Source organism: Mustela nigripes, chromosome 3 (genome assembly GCF_022355385.1).
Source record: "Mustela nigripes isolate SB6536 chromosome 3, MUSNIG.SB6536, whole genome shotgun sequence".
Taxonomy (NCBI): domain Eukaryota; kingdom Metazoa; phylum Chordata; class Mammalia; order Carnivora; family Mustelidae; genus Mustela; species Mustela nigripes.
In genome coordinates this window covers 159,625,526-159,643,568 of record NC_081559.1, presented here as the reverse complement: position 1 = coordinate 159,643,568, position 18,043 = coordinate 159,625,526, and the positions used below count along the sequence as shown (strand labels likewise).

At 37.1% G+C, this 18,043-nt stretch overlaps 1 protein-coding gene across 1 annotated transcript in view; it reads left to right on the top strand.

The window, feature by feature from the left end:
• The window catches only part of STK3 (serine/threonine kinase 3), a 273,554-nt gene that overhangs the window by 190,222 nt on the left and 65,289 nt on the right, over positions 1-18,043 (top strand). The window contains exons 9-10 of the mRNA XM_059394924.1: positions 3,320-3,512; positions 17,152-17,327. Of these exons, the coding sequence (XP_059250907.1) occupies positions 3,320-3,512; positions 17,152-17,327 (369 nt within the window). The remainder of the gene's footprint in view (positions 1-3,319; positions 3,513-17,151; positions 17,328-18,043) is intronic.

The following is an 18,043-nucleotide window of genomic DNA, read 5'->3' as shown; positions in this document are numbered from 1 at the left end:
TTTGGAAATGTCGAGTTTTAAACATGATTGAGCCTTTAAGTGGTAAGTAAAGTCAAGAAGATTTCAGGATTTGGGAGTCTTCAACATATTAGATAGTCGAAGCTTAAGAGTGAAGAAGTCTCCTAAAAGAGACTCATCAAAGAAGCACAAAAGACTGAGAGGTCCTGCTGACTTCATTGTGCAGGTTTAGGAAGAGGAAGAGCTATCAAACAGCTGAGAACAATAGGGATGCTCCTGTTCTCTGTATTTATATTTGACCTCTGTCAGAATTAGGTTTTGCTTGTTCGCTCCCATTTAAAGTGGAATAGAGGTAAATGAATTTCACTGCAGGATCAAGTTTTTCCAAATAATGGAATGTTTGGACTCTCAAACAGAATTTGTTAGTTTATTTTTATGGCCCTATTTCAGTTTATCTTTGGTGAACATTCTAAAGAGCAATTTTTTGTTCGTACTTCTATTACTGATTTGATCCTTCTGTGAATTCACATTAAAGAACTAATGGCTAAGATGTGATAACAAAAGCAATAAAAGGCAACTTAAGATACACAAGCAACAAAAGAAAGTAGATAAATTCAACTTCATCAAAATTAAAAACTTTTGTGCATCAAAGGAATCATCAAGAGAGTGAAAAGACAACCTGAAAATGTGGACAAATATTTGCAAAGGACATGAATAGACATTTCTCCAAAGAAGATACACGAATGGTCAGTAAGCACATGAAAAGGTGCTTAGCATCACTGCTTGTTAGGAGTGTGCAAATCAAGCCACAGCAAGATAACACATATCCACTAGGTTGGCTGCTATCAAAACAAAACAGAAAAGAATAAGTGTCAGTAAGAAGTGGAGAAAATGGAGCTCTGAGCACTGTTGGTAGGAGCATAAAATGGTGTAGCAACTTTGGAAACACCTTGGTGGTTTCTTAAATTAAAAAAAAGAATTATCATGTAGTACAGAATTACACTCCTTAGCATAGACCCAAAAATTTGAGAATAGGCATTCAAATAGATAACTTGTATACCAGTGTTCATAACAGCATTATTCACAACTAAAAGGTGTAAACAACCTAGTGTTCATCATCAAATGAGTAGGTAAACAGATGTGGTAAATATGTGTGTATACACACATATATACATATATATTCCATTACACACACATATGTATATATTCCATTGCATATATATGTATGCAATGGGATATAATTCAGTATATATATGTATATGCGTATATACATATATACATATGTAATAGAATATTATTCAGTCTTAAAAAGGAATGAAATTCTGACACATGCTACAACATGGATGAATTTTGAAGACATTATGCTAAGTGAAATAAGCCAGACACAAAGGCCCATGTATTATTTGATTCTCCTAATGTGAGGTACCTACAAGAGACAAGTTCATCATACCAGAAAGCAGAAAAGAGGTTACCAGAGATTGGGGGAAGGGAAGAATGAAGAGTTATTTTTTAATGGGCACAGAGTTTCTGTTTGGGATAATGAACAAGTTCTGGAGGTGTATGTTGGTGATGACTGCATTAATACTGTGAATCTACTTAATGCCACAGAACTATACATTGACAAATTATTGAAATTTGGTGAATTTTTTGTTATATATTTATCATAATTTTAACCAAAAAAGCCAATGGCATTTGTATAAGGTTATGTAAATGTTATGGCTGTTAGAATAGTGCCAACATATTCCGTCTTTAATGTGTTCTCTTGTGTTTGTCTTGTCACCATATTATATGTTCTGCATTTGTTGATAATATACTTTTCCTAATCCTTATTTTATTTTTTTAATTTAAATTCAAATAACGTATAGTGTGTTATTAGTTTCAGAGGTAAGTGTCAGTGATTCATCAGTCTTATATAAGACCCAGTGTTCAGAGCGTCATGTACCTTCCTTCATGTCCATCACCCAGTGATTCCCCTGCCTTCCAGCAAGCCTCAGTTTGTTTCCTATGATTAAGAGTCTCTTATGGTTTGTTTTCCTCTCTGGCTTCATCTTGTTTTTCCCTCCCTTCCCCTGTGATCCTCTGTTTTGTTTTCTTAAATTCCACACATGCATGAGATCATATGGTAATTGTCTTTCTTTGATTGACTTATTTCACTTAGCATAATACCCTTTAGTGCCATCTGTGTCATTGCACATGGCAAGATTTCATTTTTGATGGCTGAGTAGATTTCCACCATTTATTTATTTATATATACCACAGAACATATGTATGTATCTGTGTATAGATATATATATGCACACACACATATACACATACCACTTCTTCCTTATCCATTCATCTGTCAATGGACATCTAGGCTCTTTTCATAGTTTGACTATTGGACATATTTGACTAGTGGACATTGGTGCTTCAAACATTGGGGTACAGGTGCCCCTACTGATCACTACATTTGTATCTTTGGGGTAAATTCCTAGCAGTGCAATTGCTGGGTCATAGGGTAGCTCCTTTTTCTACTTTTTGAGGCACCTCCATTCTGTTTTCCCGAGTTGGCTACACCAGCTTGCATTCCCACCAACAGTTAAGAGGGTTCCTCTTGCTCCACATCCTCACCAACATCTGTCATTTCCTGACTTGTTAATTTTAGTCATTCTGACTGGTGTGAGGTGGTATCTCATTGTGGTTTGGATTTGTATTCCCCTGATGCCATGAGATGTTGAGCATTTTTTCAAGTATCTGTTGGCCATTTAGATGTGCTCTTTGTAGAAATGTCTGTTCATGACTTCTGCCTATTTCTTGATTATAATCCTTATTTTAAAAAACAACTAGAAGCCTTCTATTTCAGCAAACAATTTCTGTGCTTGAGCTTTAATTATTTAAAACTTTAGATTATTGTGGATAACTTTGACTCTTACAGTAACATCTGTGTGTGTGTCTTTATATTAAAATTAGTAGTTATAATAGTATTTTTTGTTATTAAAAGTAAAATGCTTTTATTATTAAATTATAAAATATTTCTATAAAATTAAGACAGGGATGGGCAAAATAGGTGAAAGGGAGTAGGAACTACAGGTTTTCAGTTGTGGAATAAAAAAGTCATGGAGATGAAAGGTGTAGCACAGAGAAAATAGCCAATGGTATTGTAATAATATTGTGTGGTGACAGAAGTATCTACACTTATGGTAAGCATAGCATAACATAGAGAGATGTTGGATCGCGATGTTGTACACTTAAAACTAGTGTAACATTGTGTGTCAGCTCTACTTCAATTAAAAAAGTATAGTATGCTTGTCATGTTGTTAAGAATGAAGAAGTCTAGCTGTCTTAGAAAAGTCTTCCTTCATTACAGTATTTCTGTTTGCAGGATGAAGATGAACTGGACTCCCACACCATGGTGAAGACTAGCTCAGAGAGTGTGGGCACGATGAAGGCCACGAGCACGATGAGTGAAGGCGCCCAAACCATGATCGAACATAACAGCACGATGTTAGAGTCCGACTTGGGGACCATGGTTATAAACAGTGAAGATGAAGAAGAACAGGATGGAACTATGAAAAGTATGTGGCTTTTTCCCGTTGAATATTAATTTTCTATTTTAAAAGCACACTTCTATAAAAACCAGGTTAGTTTTGTCTTACTTTTTTTGGACAGTTGTGGAAAATTTTGTTTCTGGGCATTATTTAACAGTAAAAAAAGTATGGCATAAATAAAATTTTAAAAAAAATTTTAGTATAGCAGAAAGCAGCATGTCTCTATTTGAGGGTTATGGAACTTTTTTCTGTTAAAAGATGCTAACCCGTAACTTAATTTAATTTGTAAAGTATTTTAGAGATAAAAAGATAGCATTCCTAACATTTACTTTTCCAATAAAAAAAGTGAACATAAAATTCTGTTCCAGTAAATACAACATAATATTATTTCATGTTGTCTAAATTATCAGTTAAGCCACAGATGACATGAAGTGCAAGCCTAAGAGAAGAAATAAGGGCTTGGTTGGGAAAGGAAGAAACACTAGGAAGAAGGATCAAGAGACAGGGATACTCCTGGAGAAAAATCAATTCAGTGCATATTTATTTCCATTTGTCATACGTGAGGCACCATGCCAGGCATGCTGCGGGGGCTAAAATGACGATTAAGACTTTTTCTCTGATCTCTGTTGCTTACAGAGCGATGAAGACAGAGATACTTTCACAGACTAGCATTTCTTTTTGTGTATATATAGATTTTTAAAGATTGCAGTTAACAAGGCAGGACCTTGTGATTTCACAGTTATAGGCCAAAGCAGATTAAGTCCCTTTTGATACCCACTGACCTTCCTCTTCTCCCTGTTGCCCTAGTCACGTGTGGTCAGTGTCAAAGTCTAAGTACTAGGCTGGTCTCCACTACACAGCACTGCTTCTAAATGGCACAAAAGCAGTAATACATGATTTCTTGCATTATAGAGCCTAAAAAGTTATATTCAGGGATTCGTTTCTATTATAAAATGAAAACAGGAAGCATTTTCCTCTGTGACATTGTTTTCTTTTTGCTACTCCCCGAAAGAGGCTGCTTAGGAGATCTTACCTCATGGCTTTAAGCCATTCGTTCACTGCTCTTACTTTCTTCCCATTTCCTAGTACATACAGCGCATTATGGTTGTATACTTTGAAAGGGAGGGTCATGAAGCACAAAATGCAAGCAGATTGCCATGTAGTTATTCTTGGGGGGAACTGGGAAAGGGATATGAATTTATTTTTAATCTCCCACAACTGGTGAGTCTTCTGAGCCTTTGCTATGGAAAGCAGCCTGAAACAAGTATTCCTAGCTAGGCTTCTGCCTACAGTAGGCATTCTGCATCCAGAACTTGCTTACCCAGCTGTACTGGATGGTCTTGGAGCCTCCAAAGCCAGCCAGTGTTAGGGTACAAGTTATGTGTCCTGTAGATCAAGAAGACCCTATGATAAGACACTTTACAACATATTACCCATTAGCATGGAGTATCGCTTTTCCGCAGCTGATAAAATTCTTTTACTTAAACTCTGTAATTCTTAGCAGACTGGTTAGATGACCATTGAGTGCTCTGTTGTATCCTCTAGACAGCTACTGATCTCCCTACAAAACTACATAAACAACTTTTTCTGTGCAGTCACATAGTTGAACATCAACATATAATCACTGGTTATTAAAAAGTTTTTATACTGTAAAATTCATGCCGGATTATATTTAATCCAACATTATATTTCAAGGACGAAATATGTGATGATGATTTATCAGACATCATACTTGGAAATTACAGTGCAGATTTCCACGTATTTTTTTGTAGTGAGTTTTAGCTTTGACAGCCACAGAAATCATTCAATATATGTTATAATTTTATGTCCTAAATATATTTTTTTGGTCACAGAGATTTTACTGAAAGCTCATTGCTAAGCTGAGCAGATAGTGGCTTATATACTTGAATTTGTTTATGTGCTTTAGCAAATTTTAAATCCCATGAACCAACTTTCCATGTATTTTAAGTATCTATAATTTAGACATCATTCTGTGGGAATGTATGTGGGAAAGTAATGTGGGACTTCTGTGTTCCCCAAAATCTAATCAAGTGATATTAGTGTAACCTGCAGGGTTATTCATACTGTAATATAGCAATAGTAAAGAAAATAAAGAAGTTATTGAGGCAGAACTTACTTTCCCTGAAACTACATAATTAGTTGCAGGTTTTTTTTTTCATGATCTTAATCTTCTTTAAAACTTCTTATTTTAGTTGATATGAATTCTCAGGTTATGTCACATGAAAACCCCATTTGCTAATTTGTCTTTAGCATTTTTGCCCCCCCAAATTATAGCAACATATTATTTTTAATTTTCTAAAATCTCTACAGTTAAATTGTGCGCTAAAGATCCTGATTTCCGTAACGTTTTCCATTGGGGTCTCAAATGAATTATCATATTCTTGTCAGTTTAAATTATGTTCGCATACTCTTTATACCTTTATTCATGAATCTCAAAATTATGGACCTGTTTCCCTTAACTCTGAGAAGTGTGGGATATGACTATAGGAAGCAAAGTTATTAAAAGATCTTTTGAAGGGAAGTAGAGAAAAGTGAGAAAAAAATGTTCAAAATTTGATCTGTTTTTTTAAAAAGTGGGCCTAAGAGCATGTCCCCAGAAGAGCTCTCCAAATCTGTTTTCAGCATCGACGGCCTTCCTCTCACTCAAAACTTTCCTATGTGTTTCTCGCTCTCAGCTCTTTCTCCTACAAAGTGGCTATTTTAGACCTTCACGAAATTTCTTCCTGCCACTTCTCTTCTCAGTTTCAATAGATGACCTTGCTTTCTGCTTCACAGAAAAAAAAAAAAATTAAACATTATCCTATGAGAATGTAGAGATGCTATTTAGGTGTTTGGTATAGGATAGAAAAATTAAGTCATCCTTGACTCCGCTTTCTTCCTCACCCCTCACTGAATGAACACCACCTCATGAGTTCCGCCTCCTGAATATCTCTGTTCTCTTCCTACCATCTCTGCTTGCCTTTCGTTAGTGTAGCTCCTCATAGTCTATCACATGAAAGGTTTCCTAATTGATCCCCTGCCTCTATTGTTGGTTCCTACACTCCTCACAGATACATCATCTCTGTCTTCTGCTTATGGCTCTCCAGCAACTGCCCACTGCTCGAAACTTAAAGCCCAGTGTGGGTTAAAAGCCAGCAGACACTCCAATGTCTGCTCCCCTTTCTGTTTTCTTGGCTCACTGTTCCCTGTCTAGCTCTTTTAAGAGCTCCTCAGCTTTGAAAATGCTCTTTTATGCCTTTAGGCTTTTGCTCTGCCCAGTCCCTCTGTTTGGATTGCTGGTTCCTTGGCTAATTCACATCATCCTCTTAGGTGCAGTTAAAGGGTTGCTTCCCTTACTGACCCAGGTTGGGGATGTTGCTCCTCCCCCCATAGGCTACCGCCTCACTTCATGCTGTTATTCTGAATAGCGTTTGTCATACTATTTCCCATTGCTTGTTTCTCTGTGTTCCCAATGCTTAATGCAATATCCAGCACAATAGTAAAAGTTCATTAAATATTTTCTGACCAAATGATGCGGTGTTGTGAAAAAACCATGGGATTTGAAGTCAGACTGCGTTTAATTGTGTTCCTCTTTTCTGAGCTTCAGTGGTGTGTATTTGTGTCTCTGGTTTTTGTGTGTCTGTTTGTATGTGTGTGAGTGTGGATTCATTTAGGTAGATCCATAAGGCACCTAGCAGGGTAGGTCATCAGTAAGGGATAATCTCCATCTGCTCAGTCTATCAGTTTGGCCTTCAAACAGCGTGGAAAGCTAGAGCATCTGGAGAGCCCAGCCCTGCTTCCCGCACAGTGAGGGAGGCCTGGTCTATCTGAGGCTGCTCATGTTGAGCCATTCTACTCAGTGGCTCTGTCCTTTTCCTTCCAAAGGCAGACTTTTGCTCCCACCCTCCCCTGCCTCCTCCAAGACCTTGTGCCATCTCTAGTTACTTAGTAAGATAGCCAGAGGGGATTCTATAGAAAGTAATGACTTCCAAAATGAGCGAGGTGGCACAGACATAAATGTGAGCAATTTGAATGGCAAGATGAGGAAATGGTAAGGGAGCATTCATCTGGTTTGATTACCTCCTCAGTAGAAGTATGATTGCTAATGCATGTTGAGATAACTTGCAGGTGGGAGAACTATACTTCGCTGTTTGTGCAATTTGATGTCTCTGTGAGAAAAATGGGAAAAAGTACTACAGAAGCATGAAAGAGTCTCTTGAAATTTGAATTTCTAATGAAATTTGAATTTCATTATTATTTTTTATTTTCAGAAAAGAAAAATGGGTGGATTTCTCAAATTATAGCTGTCATCAGTGGAGGGTCTGGCATGTGCCAACATTGTGCTTAGGACTTTGCCTACATGATCTCATTGACTCCCCACAAGGACCCTATAAAATAGCATTGTTACTACCATTTGCCCCTAGGGAAACTGAGCCTTGGCAGAAATGACTTGTTCAAGGTCTCACAGCAAGTAAGCAGTGGAACCAGTCTATAGATCCAGGTTTGGCCCCCAGATCATATCATTACTCAGGGGCTGGTGGATTTGACATCCCTCTTGGGCAGAAGTCTAAAACATCTATGAATTCTTTAGAAAAGGAGACCTGGGTCATTATAACTCCACATAGGTTTGCTGGGAACAAATCATATCAGAATATTACTATTTCCTTTTTTAGACAGCATTGTTAAGCTTCTCAGTCAGAGGAAGTGCTGGGTTTGGATATTGTGTTTTAGGAGTTTGGGAAAGTATTTGACAAGGTCTCTGTAGAGGTCCTTGTAGACACTATGGTATGAAGTAGCTGATGTTCTGCTCTGAGGTTTGAACGGTGGTACCTGGATAGGCTTGTATCAGTCAGGGCTGATTGGAGGAAACAGAAACTTCCCTAGGTGTTTTAAACATAAAGAGATTTAAGTCAGAGATGGAAATATTAACAGAATCAGTGGAAAGGTTGGAGGAAAGGGCTGTGTAAACTAGGCCTCTAGGAATGACTCCTCCTGTATCCCAGAAGCAACCCCTCGTGGGACCTACTACTACTGCTGTCGTCAAGAAGGCAGTGAATCCAGAGGCTGCCGGTAACCTCTGGAGTTCCGTACTACAGACTGAGCTCTTCCAGGACGCAAATGCTCCCACCATCCCTGTCCCCCTGGAGGCTGGCGACTGGTGCTGGTATGCTGCTGGGAGACTCTCACAGCTTCATAACTGTGCTTGCCGGAGGCTCATGGCCTCTGCCTCCCCTGTTGCCTTCCCACTCATGAAAAAGTGCGCTTATTCGGATAAGATGCAGGGAGTTCTGGGAAGCACAGTGTTTAGCTCTCCAGAGGCAATGCGGCAGTGGCTACATTTCAGTCAGCCATAGTGTTAAATCATAAATTGTCAACGAGAAGATTTCTTACTGATGCCCTAGGGCTTAGACCTCAGTCCTGGCTAGGCTCAGCATTTTTTACAGAAACTTGGATGAAGCTATAGAATGAAAGTCTGTTAGAATTGCAAATGACAGGAAGTGAAACAAAATAAAAATATATTCTAAGACACGATCAGGATCCTCTGAGATCTCCACAGGCCAGGAGCAGTGGGCTTGATTTACCAGATAAACCCTGCTCCTGGGTCCGTGTAACTAACCTCACAAGTGCCCATCATTTGCAGGAGCCCCTCAGAGATGCCAGTTCTGCAGACCAGAGTAGGGCCTGGGCAGCTCTGAAAAATAAATTTAAAAAATTGAAAAAACACAACTGTACAAGTACTTCTGATGTGGCTAGGACTGATAACCAATTTTTTAGAACATGGAAATAAGCAGCTTCACTCTGCTCTCTGCACCTAGAACATGTTTGGAGTATTTCAGAAGGATGGAGACACAGTGGGGCATGTTCATCAGGGAGTGAGCCAGATGGTAAAGTAGCACGGAGGCCATGATGTATTAAGAGGGGGTGGAGGAGGATGCCTGGGTGGCTCAGTCCGTGAAGTGTCCAGTTCTTGATCTCCGCTCAGGTCTTGGTCTCAGAGTGGTGAGTTTGAACACTGGGCTCCACATTGGGTGTGGAGTCTGCTTTAAAAAAAAAGAGTGGGTGGAGGTCACGTTTAGGTTTTACATTGTTTATTTACGTTAACCTTTCATAACCAGTTTATCAGTGATTAAATATTGGGTTAAGTGATTGCAATTGAAGAGATATTTTTAAAATGTCCTTTTTTCATACACCTGTAATATCGTAATGACTTTTAAAATATATCACGCTTTATTGTTTCATTTTGGACAGTATATTTATGTAGTTTCATTTAATTACTAAGAGAAAGAAAAGTGGGTTTTGCTTCAGATTTTTAGGAGTTTAGCCTGGAAGTAGGTTCTAGATTAATTTTAAAAGGGTTTAGGAGAGTACCAAGAATATTCCTGCTCTCTCATTCATCTAATGTCCCTAGACGAAATTGTGAGAGACCTTTGCTCTGAGCAGCAAGGTCCATGTCCCATTTTTTGCTTAGTGACATCTTCTCTCTAAGCTCTGGTTCATTTCCTTTCCTTCCTTCTTCCTCCCCAAACCTATTTTAGGAAAGTATCAAATATACAATTATAAAATGATTAATAATGTTTTATGTTTATTAGTCATCCCCCCCTGCCAAATTACAGAGCTTTGGGCCAAAGGAGTAAATTGCTAAGGAAGGAATTTGATGGCCAAGAAACAATTAACCAGTGTGGCAGACTGTGTAGGGGATATCCCATTCCCACATCAAGAGCTGACCATTCTTTCATGAAAAACTGCTGTATGCTTCGCTAAGATTGATTTAGTGCATGACATGACAATAAAGGTGACACAGTGAACTACAGCTCCCACTTGCAGCTGGGTGTAAATACCCATAATAATACTGGGTATCCAGCAGCCCTTGGTTTACCCTTATAGAGGTACAAAATGTCCAGCGAATGTGTGGCTATAGTGGTTTGGAGTTAGTTAGTTACCTGTAGGTCCTGAATATGTTCTGCTCTCTGTGTGCTCTTGATCCGTGGGATGTGGAATGTTTAATGATGTGTGACCCAGCTTGGACCTCTTAGTGTAGGTATTTTGGTCATAGGATACCTCTTTTACTAGTAAAAGCACTGACAAGCATGGAAATAGTAAGAGTCTTTCTTGTACAAATGAAAATTTGTCTTTCTTGTAAAGGCCTCTGAAGAAAGGGTTTCCATAGACACACAGTGGCCATTACAATGGTCATTACGCACACAGGAAATCATCCCTTTCATTTAACTAAAATCCTTGGGCTTCAATCTGTCTGTTTCCCTTTATTCTGCCCTCATTGAAGATGGAAAACAGCTGGTCACTATTTTCTGTGGAAGAAGCCTTCAAATACCCTCGGATACTTATTAAATTGTATCCTCAGACTTTTTCTGGCTGAACAATTTCAGTCCCTGTAACCTTTGTGCAGGTATTATTTTCTAAGCTTTTAATCTTTTTTATGAATAGCCTCTGGATCTTCTCCATGTTGTCCGTATCCTCCTTTGTTTTAAAATAGTCTGATGAAGTTAAGAAAAAGCTGATGTCAGTAGCTTCTGTATTAACATCCTGGTTTTTATATGTATTCACCATACTCTTGGCAACAAATTAAAGAACAGATTTCCAAGATCATTAATCAGGTGGAACACCCACATCTTAAAATATTTTTAGAAGAACAAATTAGGTAATATTCATAAATCCCTTTGATGTTGAAATATCTAATGTTAAAGTTGTGATTAATTGTTGTTTCATTCCCTGTACTTAAGTGTCTGGGTCATAATCATGTTAAGAAATTAAAAATTAAACAAATTACATTTTGTTAAAGTATTTTAGGAATTCCTTTCTATATTTAAATTTTCTTTTTTTTTTAAGATTTTATTTATTTATTTGTCAGAGAGAGAGCGAGCGAGAGCGAGCACAGGCAGACAGAGTGGAAGGCAGAGCCAGAGGGAGAAGCAGGCTCCCTGGGGAGCAAGGAGCCCGATGTGGGACTCGATCTCAGGACGCTGAGATCATGACCTGAGCTGAAGGCAGCTGCTTAACCAACTGAGCCACCCAGGCGTCCCTATATTTAAATTTTCATGAAGGCATTTTACCTGTTTAGAAGACATGTGCAAATTAAGAAAGTTAATAACTTATTGTGGGTAGACTGGCATATTTGCTCAAGGTGTATTATATTCACACAATTTAGTTTCCTTGCACATGTTCTAGGGAATGTGTGAAGGAGAAGGAAAACAATTTTTTTCTTTAAAATCTCACATGCACAAAGGGATTGAGTGGTGATTATTTTATTCTCTATTGCTACAGAATTTTTAGTTCCACAGCAAGTAGTTGAAGGAATTGGAGCCAAAATTGTGGAACAAGGTCATTTGGAACATTAAATTTATTATTAAAATAAAAATATATTTTTATAAGCTAGGGTCAGAATTCAGCTGCAACTAGAGAAATTGTTGTCAGTTTAATGTGATTATTCTTTCTGTGTTTAAAAAAAGTATTTGCCATAGCAACCATAATCACGTAAGACAGAGCTTACAGCCCCAAGACTTTGTGCTTCACTCTTCTGTTAAAGGAGCTACTATTTCTTCTTCCCTGTTTAAAAAAATAAAGTGTCAGAATGTCATTCTGTCTGTCCCACACTTCTGTGAACATGCATTTCATTGTGGACCCCGTTGCACACAGTAGGCTTGTGTTCGACATTGTGTAGTTAAACATTACTAGGCAATTAGAGCTGCCTTCCACCCCATAACTTTTAAAACAAACCTAACCTATTTTTGACCTTAGAAAATTTAAAAAGTGGCTTTTAAAATTTTCTTTATATATAACACAGATATGTTCTAAATGTTAATACTGTTTTAAATTAAATAATGGAAAATATTTGGAACTATATGTATATACATTTGTGTAAAAAATTATGTATCTGCATATCATGTTGTAAAGTCATCTGAAAAGAAAAAGCTAATGGAATAGACTGCCTTCTTTTATTTAAGTTGGGTGTTAGGCTTTTGTTAACTCTCCGTAGGAATGATTATTTCTAACTTAGGAATGGGTTAATTTCCAAAACTCTGAGTGCAGAGCCCGACAGGCATTTTACCATAGGTTTTTAGACCAGCCTGTAAAAGACACTTAAAAATTCTAATGTATCTGAAATGCAGTGAAAATTAAACCACTGTGTAGAGTAGTAGATTTCAAGTTTCAAATTGGGGTATTCCTGTTATAAAACAAGATTGCTGCTCCTACCACTTCCTGTGTCCTCCAATTGGGAATAGAAAGATATCAGTTAGGGACTGAATTTGGCTATATGTACCCAGAAACCCAAATAATATGGCTTTAACAAAATAGGATTAGTTTCTTTTCTCATTTAACAAGAAATACAAAAACAGAGTGTCCTGCATTGGTAGAGTGATTTCATGCTGTCATTAGAGATCCTTTTTGTAACACCAATTTAATCTTCCCTTGTCCTCCTGCTTACAGAATAACTGCTAAATCTTCAGCCATCAAGTCTGCATTCCAGGCAGGAAGAAAGAGCAGGAAGAAACAGGGTGGGGTAGAACCCATATCAAGAAAATAGAGCTTGCCCAGAAACCCTTTTCTCTTATGTCATTGGCCAGAGTTGTATTACCTGGCCATTCCTCTCCCCAAAGAAGGGAGCACCTATAGATATTAGGTAGGCAGATTTTTCATTTTGTGGCACTGGGACACTATTGCTGACTCATATGTCTTGGGACAGAAGCTCCTGATGAAGACTCGGTTAGGACCAGCACAAGACTGTTAGGAATGTAAGTGTAGATTCCCAGAATGAAATTTCTTAGTGATTATTTTTTTTTCCTTTTGGTCTGTCTCCTCCCTTTTTAATTGTCCCTACTCATTTCTGACCATGTTTTTACTCTTCTTGAGTCAATGCAGACAAGAATACTGTCTGGCTTTATCATTTTTCCTTACTCTGCATCTCTAAAGGAAGTGCCTACCCAACCCATCTTACTTTTTCATGTGAAGGTTTTTATAAAAGACTAAAGTTTCTGCTGCTTTATTCTCTGTATTGGAAAAGCAACTCAGAGATTTTATTTTTCTCCTCCCCTTTCCTGCGCATGTTGCTGCTCTTAAAATGTAGGCCGTTTTAGAATAGCTACTCTGTAAATATTAGTTTCCGGGGCACCTGGGTGGCTCAGTGGTTAAGCCTCTGCCTTCAGCTCAGGTCATGATCTCAGGGTCCTGGGATCAAGCCCCTCATCAGACTCTCTCTGCTCAGCAGGAAGCCTGCTTCCCCCTCTCTCTCTGCCTGCCTCTCTGCCTACTTGTGATCTCTGTCTGTCAAATAAATAAATAAAATATTTATAAATAAATAGATATTAGTTTCCAATAAGAAAAGATTAATCTTGTATTTACTCAGATATAGAGGTCTGAATTAAGAGTCACTGGTATATCCAGAGATCCCTGACTGCTTCAGTGCAGCACCAGGACATTGGTGAAGATGCTGGAATGAAGAGTTTCATACCTCCTAGATGAAGAGAAAACAGGGAAGGCTGTCAGGAGTTTCTGTGCTGAAGCCAGTGTTGACTGGAGGGAAGGGCACTAAGCAGTGGGAACTTGGCCTGGTGGGGGAAGCCAGGCATCAGGGAGTGCTGTTTTCCTCAAGGGATTCAGAATGTAATAATATGTTTTGGGTTTTTTGTTTTGTTTTGTTTTTTGTTTGTTTGTTTATTTTGTTTTTCTCAAAGTACCTCCATATATGAAATTTATTTTTTTAAGAGAATGCTGTCTAGGAGTTTGCTTCAGTGAAACATTCTCTGTACTTGTCATATGCAGTTAGTAATTGTGATCCTCATGGATTTCTTACTGTCCCAGGAATTAGTTCCCAGTGAAACCATTTTGACTCTCTCTGATTCTGATATTACTATATAAACATTGATAACCCTGTCTAGTACCAAATATCAAAGTTTTGAGATCTTTGTGCATGTAAGCCATCCTAAGACTAGGTAGTTCAAAGAAGAACTTACAACACCAATAAATAATCCTGTTACAAAATTACTCTTAAAGAAAGAAAATAATATTGAACAAAGAAAGGTTTTATTTGAGGGAGTATCTTTTTTCCCCCTCAATCATTTGATTTACTCAGTTATTTTATGGAAAATTTATTGAGCTACACTTGTAATGTTTTATTTTTTATTCTCATAGAAAGGGCACAGGTGGAGGATAATTGAGGTTAAATTCCTGGATTTATTTTGGAATAAAAGGTTGCCATAGGAACCAAATTTCAATTCTGAAGATTGAAAAAGATGTCTTATAATGATGAGGCCCAGACATGAATTAAGGGTACTTAAAATTTGATGAAAATGTTAATGGAATGTGTATGTCCCATCCAAATGTCAGTAATTTAACCTTGTCAGATGAACCAATTTCTTTTTTTAACAGTGGGAGATTTTAAGGACGAAAGTTGAAGATAAAGTATCATAAACCCAAAATCTTTATATTACATATATTGATCATTAAAATATATCTTTTCTCCCATATTTTGGTCCTTCTTAACATACAACTAAAGTTTGCTCTGACTGGAATCTAAAGGCAGCTTTGGCTGTTTTCTTGATACACTGTCCCTCAGGAGTTCTTTTTTCATGGATTTTTATTTGAGATATGAGAGTGTTCTATGTCCTGAAAGTTTACTATGAATATTGATGTTTTATACTATCCTAATTTTTATGGAATGCCTCAGTATCTTTTCCGGGAGTACCATTTGGGTCCCAGATGTCTTGTCACACTTATTTTCAAGGCTTCTAAAACCTGAGCAGCTCTAATTAGAGGATGAGTCTTTAGATAAACAGTTTTGGATTCCTTTTTTTTCCACTAACACATGCATATTCTGAATATCAGATTCCTTCTGACTTTACTGGGACAAATCTACAGTCTAGATTTACTGGGACAAATCTACAGACTACAGTCTAAAAATTGTAGTAGTCACAATAATTTCTCAAATTTATTGCCAGTACACAGTTGCTAGTAATGAAATACTAGCAAGCCTCTACTAATTCAAAAGTAATGATGTTGAAAAGCCACATACCATCCCATTAGCTCTTCCTCATGCCATCAATGTTGAACATCTGGGTGGATAATCAGAAACACTCATTGATGATCATAGTTATCTTATTTGTGAAATTATTTGGGTAAAGGATTTGGGTTTCTGCATTAGGGAACTTATAATTTAATGAAAAGGTAAACTCAAAAACATATATAAAAGATATAATCCTTACTAATAATTATTCTTGTTTGCTTACATTATATCATAATGACTCATTTGATCAGCAGTTAAGTTCAACCATCATCATCAGAACACCTGTGAGAAAATGAAAAAGGCCTCTGCATAGGTATTAAAAAATAACATCACTTGCAAATAAAGATCTGCAGATGTATAGAGAAAAACTTGGTTAACATAATCAGCAGGGTCTTGAGATGCTTGTACAACCCAGGTTCATTGTAGCATTATTCACAATAGTCAAAAGATGGAAGCAACTCAGGTGTTCATTGCCAATGAATGGATAAACAGAATGTGACGTATACATACAGTGGAATATTATTTAGCTTAAAAAGGAAGGGAATTCTTTTTTAATTCCTTTTTTTTTATTATGTTAGTCACCATACAGTACATCATTAGTTTTTGATTTAGTGTTCCAAGATTCATTGTTTACATATAACACCCAGTGCTCCATGCAATATGTGCCCTCCTTAATAACCCATCACTGGGCCAACACCTCCCCCCACCCTCTGCCCCTCTAAACCCTCAGTTTGTTTCTCAGAGTCCACAGTCTCTCATGGTTCGTCTTCCCTTCCAATTCCCCCCACTCTTCATTTGCTCCTTCCTTCTTCTAATGTCCTCCATGCTATTCCTCATGTTCCACAAGTAAGTGAAACCAACACATACTACAACATGGATGAACCTTAAGGACATTGAACTTCAGAACTTAGCTTTGGCTCTAGAACTGGTAGGTTTGAGGTAACAATAACTCACCTCAGATGGCAGAGTCCAATAGTAAGCAGCAGGGAAGTCAGAGGTAGAACTTAGACATGAGCTTTAAAAATAAAAAATTGGTTTTCTGACTTAAATGGAATAGTTCTAGAAATAGAACTTAGAAACAAGGTCTGGGCTGAAGGGAGAGTCAGGAGTTAGATATAAATATGGTAGGTGAAACCATGGAGGTCTAGGATGAGATGGAATCAGCTAAAAAGACTAGAAGGAAGACTAGAAGGAAAGACTAGAAGGAAGACTAGAACACAAACCTGGGTAAGTCCTTATAACTTCTTTAGTTTATAGTGATGTACATTGACAATAACAATACAGGCTTACATATTTACAACTAAACACTTAGGCTTTAAAATTTTACTTCATTCGACAAATTTCAAATATACTGAAATGATTTTTAATGAAATTATGATAAAGATTCTTGCCAAAATTCTGAAGTGTTTCTACAATCTAAGAATATTATAGATCTTTGCCTATAGAACTTTGCCTAATCATGAATTCTTATGTGGCCTCGCTAATTTTGTTTTCATTTGTTCGTCTTTAAATTGACAGTGTTGTCTTTGAATCTGACCAGTGCAAGTGTATTATATTGCTGAATAAAAAAAAAGTTTCATACTTCTATAAGAACCATACTTCTTTAAATATAAGAACTTATACCCTCCCTGTGTTCCTTGTTTACCTAAGGAAACGCAACTTCACCGCAAGTACAAAGACCGTCTTTCATGGACTACTTTGATAAACAGGACTTCAAGAATAAGAGTCATGAAAACTGTAATCAAAACATGCATGAACCCTTCCCTATGTCCAAAAATGTTTTTCCTGATAACTGGAAAGTTCCTCAAGATGGAGACTTTGACTTTGTAAGTACATTTTAATTCTTCCATTTGTGTTTCATTCTTCTTTATTTTACCATCACATTGAGAAACACAGTTTTTTGTCTTTATAAAATTTAGACTGGTATTAATATTCAGCATGTACCTATATATGTTGGTGAGGGAACGGTGGAACTATAGTTGGCGTATAGACAGGCACTTGAAGAGAAATGTAAATAATTCCTTAGATCAGATCCCAAATTTAGAGAAATATGTAGGATTCTTTAAAATGACAGCTATGTTAAAAATGTTTTTAAGTAATGCAAATAGGAGATACTCTGACGGTCAGTAAATTTAGTTTCCAAAATAAATGATGCAAAGGTATTTATGACATAGACTTTTGATATTTGCCTCAACTCTGAAAAGTAATTGAATTAGTTTCTACTTGAGTAAGTGTTAATTCCACTTGGTTTGTCAGAAATAATAGTTCTGTTGTATATCTAGTTAGCATACAGATTTCAATGTAAAACTGTGCCTTATTGCTTCTTTGTTATATTTTCTCTTTATTTCTTCTGCCCTATTCCATGTTGTTCATTTCTCTTTTTTTATTTAATTTTCTCGTATGTGTTCCACAATTCATTGTTTATGCACCTCACCCAGTTTGTTATTTTCTTTTAAAGAATGTGTAATATAGGTAAACAGTTCTGACACAAGTATTTCCATATCTTGAGGGAGCAAATTCTCTCTTTGAGGAGTAGAAGGTT